Below are 9,544 nucleotides of genomic sequence, written 5' to 3'. Positions count from 1 at the left end.
TGTACTTAACTTTTGTTCCCTATTAAACATAGTAAACAAACCTCTGCTTCTGAGAAAAGAATGTTTTTATTTATTTTTTTATTTAGACGGTGATTTTATAGGTCATCAAATATTAAACTTCTTCAGTTTCTTGGGTTTTTATGCCTTTTTTCATATCCTTCTCTTCATGTGTTCAACACTTATTTTCTGTGTTCTTCAAGATGATTTATTTTTTATTTTTTTACATTTTGCAATGCACATAAGCTTTTACTAAGTGCTTTGTTGAAATGTCTTTGGTTTATTTGCAAGTAGACTTCATACCTTTACAAGTTTGGCATATCTGGATTTGGGGTGTTGTCTTCCATTCTTCTCCCCAAATTCTTTAAAAGCTCAAACAGCAGGCAGCCAATTTTAGGTCCTTTCAACATCCTGGAGCAGATCGTCAGGTAAGCTTCCTCCAACCAGCCGGTCCCTATCAAAGTTCACTTATTTTTCTGATCAGGCATGAATAAATCCATACATTTTTGTTTTGGATTTTCCGTTTGTTTACTCACAGCTGGACATTTCAGCCAACTGAAATGCATAAAGTAATGTGGAAAGATATTAAAAAGTAGGTCTCAAGAGAACCTGGAAACTATATTTTGAGATGCCAACAAACAAAATTGGAACTGTAAACTTGCAATCCATGGTGGTGCTTTTAAATATGAGAGATATGGCTTTCTGCCCAGAGTGGCCCCACCACAGCAGGGCACCACAAGTTGCAGGCATTAAAAAAACAAAAAAGCTGCAGGCATCACAAAGTCTTACCAATTATTTTAGATTTAATTTTTAATACTAACATCTTAGTACACTTGAAATAAGTAAAACTAGCTCACAGGTAACTTTTCAGCATGATTTATGATCTTTTAAGTCAATAATTCCTCAAAATTGATGATAAAATGCTTGTTCAATTGACAGATTATTTCACTGACAACAAAACATATTTCCCATATTATAAGTCAAATAATCTGCCAGTGGAACTAAAACTAGATTATCAACTTAAAACAAGCCTCTATTTCTTTCTGTAAAGTTTCTTGTAAGTACTTTTTGTCTGATTTCGAGACATTTGCACTAGAAACTGGACCTGAAACACCTGGTAAGATTTTGTGTTTTCACAGTTTAACAGAGACGAGGTTTGTTGGTCTCTCTGTAATCACAAACCTTTTTTAAGTTCTGACTAGAAACTTTCTGTGGGATTGAGTTTAAAAACTGTGTGATGGTGAATTTTGTGTTTTTACAGTGTATTTTCATGTCCATAAGAACACCAAAGGGGAACACAGCTTATATATGAAAGACAGTTCAGGCCAGACGAAGTTTCATAACCACTAATCTGTTTATATCTATCAATCACCAAGGTGGGCCTTTTCTTCTTTTTTTTCTTGCATGGTCTGGTCTGTCACTGCTCCTACATTTTCTCTCAGCAGTAATTTTTCTTGGAAGCAGCTCAAACCTGTGTAATCCACACCTGACTAGACTTTATTTTCAAATATTTCCTGACATGCTGGAACAGTTTATACATTGTGGGGGCATCCAGCTCTGCCCGGCGGCGCTTTACATAGATGTGCAACATAATTACAGTTTGTGTTGCTTTGACCCTTTTTTGTGTGCATGCCTCGACACCGTGCCCTGTATGTGTGTGTGTGTTCTAGGCCCCCCTTTTGGACAAGTATGCGTAAAAGCTCTGCCAACTTTTGCTGCGGTGCAGAAACCACACAAATAAGTCTGGAATAACATTAAAATATAAATTTTATTTGGTTGCTTTTGTTTTCTGCTAATTGAACTACTAATAAGCCTGGTTGGAAACGTAATTGGAGTTAAAATAAAAAAAAACAACAAAAAACCGCCACAAAAAGTTGTGTGCATTCTTTTGAGCGCGCGCGTGCTCGCACGTGCACGACCTCACGAGGCCGGCCGCATATATAAACTGGCAGCCAGTGGTAAAGGAGCCTCAGGGAGTCAGATGGTAACGATGACGAGCAAGCAGAGGGATGCTCTCCGACCGAGCGGTGCCGTTTGCGCGCTTTTACGCACGGCGGTAGCGGCGGCGCGTGCTTCGCCAAAGCAGGCACGCGGCGCACCAGATATCATCTTCATCAACATCATCATCTTCATCATCATTATCATCTCAGTGATGTTGTCTGCCGCCATCCAGCCAGCATCAGCTCACCCTCAGTGCCTGGACTTCGAGCCCCCTTTCAAGCCGCAGTGGCACCTGGAGTTCTGCTCCCAGTACGAGCAGTTCGGCTGCTGCGACCAGAGGACGGACAACGTGATCGCGGAGAGATACTGGGACGTAATCGAGCAGCTGGAGACGGCGGGCTACGACTTGTGTGAGGACATGCTGAAGGAAATCATGTGCCAGGTGAGCCTGCTGTACACCACCTCCACAGCTGGAGCGATTTCACTTTCAAACGACGCTGTGATGGATTCGGATTTAATATTCTGGCGGAATTTCACATCATGACCTCGAAGGTGAGGTGAAAAATTAATTGTTGACGCCGTGCATAATGCATAATGCATAATGCATAAGCTGGTGAGTCAAGAGGATGAACCACAAAAATATGTGAAAATGCAACATAAGCGTGAAATTTTGACACAAGGTTGCGCATTCATCATCACTGTATTGAAGTCATGTTTGGCTTTTAAAGATGCATTGAAGATGTTTTTTTTTTTGTATAACGTACAAAAAAACAGCGATTGTTAAAAACAAGTTTGAAATTTCAAGTTCAAAACAGAATTAAAATGAAGCATACAAGCATATACTGATCCTTTGATGTTTGCACTGCAAAAACACAAAATCTTACCAAGTATTTTTGGTTTAGTTTCTAGTGCAAATATCTTAGTACATTTTAAATAAGAAAAACTAACTTACAAGTAACTTTTCAGCAATAGATATGAGCTTGTTTTAAGTCAATAATTCCTTAAAATTGATGAAAAAGTTCTAGTTCCATTTGTAGATTATTTCGCTTATCAACACGACGTTTTTCCCATGTCATAAGTGAAATAATTTTCCAATGAAAGAACTTTATCATCAACATTAAGCAGTTATTGACTTAAAACAAGCTCATATATCTTGCTGAAAATTTACTTGAGATATTAACCTCTGAGGATTTGCAGTGTGGATTAGCTAGTTGCACGTAAACCACTGGTTTTTGTAGATTTTAAGTTCCTGGCTGTATTTTCAACCATTCTTCTTGACAGAACTGATAGAGCTCCTTTAAACTGGCTGGCTTCCTACCACAGAATAGGCTTTAAATTGTAGTCCATAAATTTTGAGCAGCGTTTATGTTGAGGAGGGTGTTCCAGATTTTTTATGTTGCCTCCTTTATCCTTTCTGAAGGAAAAAAAAAAAAAAAAGCAGCATGTGTTTGGGATTATCGTCTGTTTGGAAAAAACCTCCAACTGGCTCAAAGTCCCACCCTTCACAGTCAGATTACGGGAAATTTGTTGTGATGTTTTAAGAACAAATCCAGCATTAACTGGACCGCCGTCCACAGTGAAGCGAGTTTAACCGAGAAAGTCCTGACCACCAAAGAAGTGCCCGCTCTGTAATTGTCACCTTCAGGCGCAACTGAAACCCACAGCCTGGCTGTGTGGATGAGCCAAAAGCCGCAGCAGGAAAGCTTTGTAGTCAGATTAACGGAGATTAAGCTACTGTATCACAATGATCAGGAGTATGTTTGAATCAGTCAGCATGTCAGACATGGTGGGGGAGCATCATGCTGAGGGTGCTCTGGTGCTGGTGAAGAACTGGCCCAAGGCAACGGGAGGTAAGTGGCTGCTTAGGCCCTCCACACCACCAGGGGGCCTATAAGAGTATAAAAACTAGCATAATAAAAAAAAAACAAACATACATTTTGGATAACATTGAATAACAAAACTTAAATGCTATGGAAAAGGGATTTCTATATTTTTTTAGATTTTTTTAGCTAGTTTTTATTTACTTTTTAATGTAAATTTAGTGTTTATGAGCTGATGTTATTTTAAAATAGTTAACATAATGTGGCACACTTAAAAACCACTCTACATTTCAAAATCCAAATATTTTATTTATTTTGTTTTTAGTTTGCTTCTCCTGTTGTATGGTTAAAATCAATAGCTATAATAACAGTGATACGATGTAAGCTAGTTACAAATGACGCTAATGACAGGAGGTGTGTTACACACTAGCAGTAGCCTCAGCGTCATATCAACCTGGTCTCAGCAGGGTGTCAAGAAAGTCACTAAATTTATCTATAAAGCACTTTTCAGTGATAATTGCATCACAAATGGCTTCACAAAGTCTAAAATACAAGAGAGTAATGACAACAACACACAATGAAACTGGTTTTGGTGTCAATGAGCAGCGCTCGATTTTTCTGAATTAGAAATGACGTCACACCTGAGCTAGGAGCAGGAGTTTCTTAAAGAGACAGATTCAATTTCAAGGCAAAGTCAAATTTCTTTTAAGTCATTTATATATAAAGCATTTTTAGGACTAAAGCTAACAGTTACTTGATTATATTATAAAACTGCACTATGTGCCTGGAAAATACATGATACAGCCCCTTTAAAAACTCTAAATTAACACATTATCCACACCGATAATTAGTTTAGTTAGAACTTTAACTAACTCATTGGAGACATTTATGTTTTACTTATTTGACCTCAACCCCGAATTAAAGCTCAAAGGGATTCTTTTATCATTTTCAGTGCATCGTGTTTTGTGATTCATTTGAAATATTTTATTGTTGTCGTTGTCGTCATCTTGTAATTTCCTAAAACATCTTCCGGTTAATCACCCAGGAGTGTTCTCCTTACGCTGCCCACCTGTACGACGCGGAAGACCCCTACACTCCGGTCAGAGACCTGCCGGGACTCTGCTTCGGCTACTGCTCCGAGTTCCATAGAAAGTGCCGCCACGTGCTCCGATATCTGACCGACAACCAGCTGCTGCTGGACACGTCCGGACGGGACATGGCCACCTTCTGCAGTCTCGTCGACCTCTCCGACCAAGACTACTGCTACCCAAGGGTCCTGAAGAGCACCGACCTCAACAGCAACCTGGGGCAAGTGGTTGAGGACCCCAAAGGGTGTCTCCAGGTGTGCCTGACCGAGGTGGCCAACAGCCTGAGGAATCCCGTGCTGATGCTGCACAGCGGCGACGACACGCACAGGATGTTCATCGCCGAACAGCTGGGCTTTGTTTGGGTGTATCTACGCGACGGCAGCCGGCTGGAGCGGCCCTTCCTGGACATGAGCGGGGAGGTGCTGACCACTCCCTGGCTGGGGGATGAAAGGGGCTTCCTGGGCATGGCCTTCCACCCCAAGTACCGGCTCAACGGCCGCTTCTTCATCTACTACTCCATCCAGTTCGACGGCAAAGTGGACAAAATCCGAATCAGCGAGATGAAAGTGTCCGACGGCGACATGAACGTCGCCGATCCTTACTCGGAGAGGTAAGGCGATAAAGTTTGGCTTCTGATGCGATTCCGATATATAGTTAAACAATTCATCAATTAATCACATGATCAGTTAAAAGGAGAGCGATGGTTTCCATTCTGATGATTAGTAATATTTTGAAAGGCAACTTTGTTTACAGAGACGTTATAATACATGGAACTGGAAGATATGTTAAGAATTAATAAGAAAAAAACCCACTTACAACCAAAACAGTGGCGCAACTACACATTATTCAGGTGGATGCGAAAACATAAATCCCCCCCCCCGCCCCTTCGGGGAAGGAACGTCAGGGTGAAGGAGCGACGCTCACACCCCCCCCAGGCGATAAGTGAAGTGTAAAAATCGCTACATTTACCTCGTTATGTGCGAAAGGTGAAAGAGCGTAAGACGCGCTGAAGTGTATGGGAAAACATAATCGGTGCGTCGCCCCCTCCAGACGGGGTTTTGGCGCCCCCTCTGGTGCTGCGCCCCTATGTGTTGCATACGCTGAATACCCACTTTTTGCGTCTCTGAACCTAAACCAAATGCCCTTCAAAAAATATTGATCATCAAAATGGAAATTATCAAGCTCCTTTTAATTTATCATTTGATTGATTGACTGATTAATTAGGTATTGTGACAGTCTTAGTTTAAGTGGTTTTTATTCACATTTTATTTATAGTTCTTTGGTTGGTGTGTTTTCTTTTGCCTCTTTACAAAATTAAAGTTTATTGGTATTTCATAGAGACAGCTTGCGTTATCATGCTGTTATCAATATAATACTTTGAAATGGTTTCAAAGTAACAATGTTATCGTTTATCACAATAATTATTGGGCCAACTTAACCTCCAGCAAAATGTGTTATTGTGTATAATTGCATACAATATAACCATATGTTGTAAAAGCTCCAGAAGCTTGCACAGACGTGTTTTATGATTGATTGTTGAAAACCCATGGGCTGCACAGTGGCGCAGTTGGTAGAGCTGTTGCCTTGCAGCAAGAAGGTTCTGGGTTCAATTCCCAGCCCCGGTCTTTCTGCATGGAGCTTGCATGTTCTCCCTGTGCATGTGCGGGTTTTCTCCAGAGAGAGGCACCAGCAATCCTCCTGACCCCACTAAGGGACAAGAGTGTAAAGAAATTGGATGGATGTTGACATCCCATTGAGGCAGGGGCAGGATCCCCCAAAACTCTAACGAAGGCCAAAAAAATCTTAGATGTCATTAACTAATATTTAAACATCAGAATCATTTTATTTATTTATTTATTTTTTGCAGTTATTTGGGTGATGCAACTTTCTAACGCCTCAGGCATCTGTCCGCAAATAGGGCATTAGAGTTAAGTTACGCCCCGGACATGAAAGAAGCAGGAGTAAATCTTGGATGAAAGCTTGCCTGCGGGTCATATTTCATGAAGAAATATTGCACACCAGCCAAGGTTACTACCTTGGCTGGTGTGCAGGGTTAATTTGCTGCAGAGCATTCTGTGTTTTCCAGCTGACAGCTCAAACCACACATAGCTACTTGGATTTAAAGTGTTTATGCTGCGTTTTAGTAGGAGTGTCCCCTCACCGATCCATGTCACATCACTTCTGCAGAGCATTTTCTGAAAACTTTTAAAGTCTTTTCAATATGAAAGGAAGACTGATTATAATCAGAAACGCTTCAATAACTACTTTCTCTCTCTTTTCAGCTATGGTTTTAAAGGTGTTTTGATGTGTTAGCATGAATTGCAACATCCACTCCTGACAGACGTTTACAGCAGTTTGTAAAAAAATTTATTCTCCCTTGAACTTTTTTTTATTTTGCATTTTGCCACATAACAGACCAACAAAAGTGCATAATAACGTGCCGCAAAATTGCAAAGATGACGAAAAATGACACTCATATATTGAAAAGTATTTTATAATCCGACAGGATTTAGAGGACGCCACAATCAGAGCTGTCGTCTGAGCAAACACCTGGTGGAACTGAGCATCTGCTGAGCTCATTATGTGAGCTACTTCTCAGAGCAACGCTGGTAAAAAAACAAAAAAAAAAAAACAGAAAGAAAGTTTAAAAAAATGTTGTTAAAAAGGTTAATAAAGGAGCCATGTTGTGATGACTTCCTGAAGGCAGAGTTTCAGAAAGAGCAGGAGTTTTTAAAGAGACAGTGGCCCAATTTCAAAGCCTTAAATTACAAAGTCAAATTTCTTTTAAGTTACATTTAATATACACAACATTTTTAGAACAACTGAAGGCAACAGTTACATGAGTGTACTATAAAATGGCGCCTGGAAAATAGATATTAATGCTCGTTTAAGAAGAACACAATTTGTAATCTAACAGTGGTTTTCTGCTCACTAACAATCACGATCTACAGGCATAAACTTGAACTTCTTTGGCTGCGTAGTGTGTGCAATTATGACGAACTTCATCCTTTTCTCATGTGCAGAGTTATTTTAGAAATCGAGGAGCCAGCTGCAAATCACAACGGGGGTCAGCTGCTGTTTGGTCAAGACGGCTACCTCTACATCTTCACAGGAGACGGTGGGAAAGCCGGGGATCCATTTGGGAAGTACGGCAACGCACAGAACAGGTGAGAGCCTCCGGATCGCTTCACGCTTCACTGTTGTTCAATTAGTACAAGTTCACAGCAAATGTCATCACAAGGTCACAGCTCCATTTCATATCCAATCATGTGGAAAAAGTCATCCCTCCTTAAAACATATCTTTAGTCCCTCGAAACAGAAAACAGAGACTGTCTGATTTTAATTTTGAAGGGCTTTTGAGAAGAATGAAAAGGATGCTTGTGATAATGCCTAAAATCTGCCACCTGTCTTAGATTTGCACAGCTGGCTATTATTAATCCTACGAGATCTGTAATTTTTTTATAATTCCAGATATGAATCTGGAATTTATATCCAGCAATTTTGGGAACTAACAGTCTGACGAATAAGGAGCTTAGTTTTTATAGAAAGCTTTACAGAGATGTATGGTCTGAAAGAGCAATGAAATGTCTTTTGTTGTGACGAAAAGTGATGAAAACCTTGAGTCAACTTCACTGAGCGTGTCAAATCCCAACAGCGTCCATTTCTTTTTCAGATATCAGGTTTCACACATCAAAATCGAGCCCATCTAGGGTGTAAATCAGGGCAAATCCTCACTGATGTTGTTGGAGAACTTTAGAGAACAAACAGAGTCAGAAAGACTGAGGAAGACGCCAGAGAGGTCGTGGCTAACTACCCCAAAATGAGGTGGAAGGACGACCTCATTAGGGGGAGGCAACCAATCGGCTTCCCCAGATGGAAGAGCTGCGACAGACCAAACGTTAGCCACGATTGGTAACAATAAATCCAAGACAAACGATGAATATTAGATGTACATTGGGTCAGATAAGCATTGATCATTTTAAATATGTCTAATGGGGCTGTGGAAATAAAACTCACTCCAGATGTTGGCAATCTTTGGGTCCTTTCTGTGAACTATGATCTTCGGTTATTTCCATTTTTCAATTGAATCAGTGTTTCCCCCAGTGTATCATAAGCCTGGCGGCCCGCCATGCTTTACTAGCCCCGCCGCCAGGCTAAGCATTGCTTGTTTATAAAAAAAAATTGTTTTTGTTTTTTTTTTAAGCCAGGCTGCAAGCGTCTCTTTTGCTCTGAGCATTTCACTAGCAGAGAAGATTTATTCCTAAATGATAGGTTTATAGTTTATGCATTTAAACCCCACAGCGCGCGGACCAATCACACCGCTGGCGCCTCTGCGCTTTGCCTCTCGCGCTGCCGCTGCTTTAGCTCAGCGGGATCGTGCGCGCCTCCTTTCACTCAAACTGGACACTGGCTGACCTGTATGGCTATTTACATAAACCTACTGTGAGGAATTATGATCCTTTGGAGAACTCTAGGTAAGAGTTTAAAACCCGCCGCGTTAGCTCTGGTTGCGCAGCTCTTTGTGAACCGCAGCAATAACTTGTAGCAAATTGAGAAGTGCGTTGTGGAATGGTGAGAATGATTTATCTTTGTGAACGAACAATTATATGCGGCATTTACATCTCAACACGCTGCCCAGGGTGTGGCTCTGTGTCTGTCTTCCCTGTAAAGTTCATGTCTGCAGACATGAACTTTACA

The 9,544-nt window shown here is 40.8% G+C and overlaps 1 protein-coding gene and 1 long non-coding RNA gene across 2 annotated transcripts in view; one reads left to right on the top strand and one right to left on the bottom strand.

The window, feature by feature from the left end:
• Positions 1 to 1,974: 1,974 nt before the first annotated feature.
• Positions 1,975 to 9,544, top strand: part of hhipl2 (HHIP-like 2) — an 18,142-nt gene continuing 10,572 nt past the window's right edge. Inside the window, exons 1-3 of the mRNA XM_007569494.2 lie at positions 1,975 to 2,380; positions 4,804 to 5,456; positions 7,870 to 8,013. Coding sequence (XP_007569556.2) covers positions 1,979 to 2,380; positions 4,804 to 5,456; positions 7,870 to 8,013 — 1,199 coding nt within the window. The 5' untranslated portion in view covers positions 1,975 to 1,978. The remainder of the gene's footprint in view (positions 2,381 to 4,803; positions 5,457 to 7,869; positions 8,014 to 9,544) is intronic.
• LOC107838330 (uncharacterized) lies at positions 5,795 to 9,252 on the bottom strand. Its single transcript, XR_001664392.1, has 3 exons — positions 9,242 to 9,252; positions 8,251 to 8,254; positions 5,795 to 5,969 (listed from the first exon to the last, which is right to left on the bottom strand). It is a non-coding gene; the product is annotated as an uncharacterized LOC107838330 (long non-coding RNA).

This window comes from Poecilia formosa, unplaced genomic scaffold, assembly GCF_000485575.1.
Source record: "Poecilia formosa unplaced genomic scaffold, Poecilia_formosa-5.1.2 Scaffold241, whole genome shotgun sequence".
In the NCBI taxonomy this organism is placed as follows: Eukaryota; Metazoa; Chordata; class Actinopteri; order Cyprinodontiformes; family Poeciliidae; genus Poecilia; species Poecilia formosa.
This window is presented reverse-complemented; position numbering and strand designations above follow the sequence as displayed.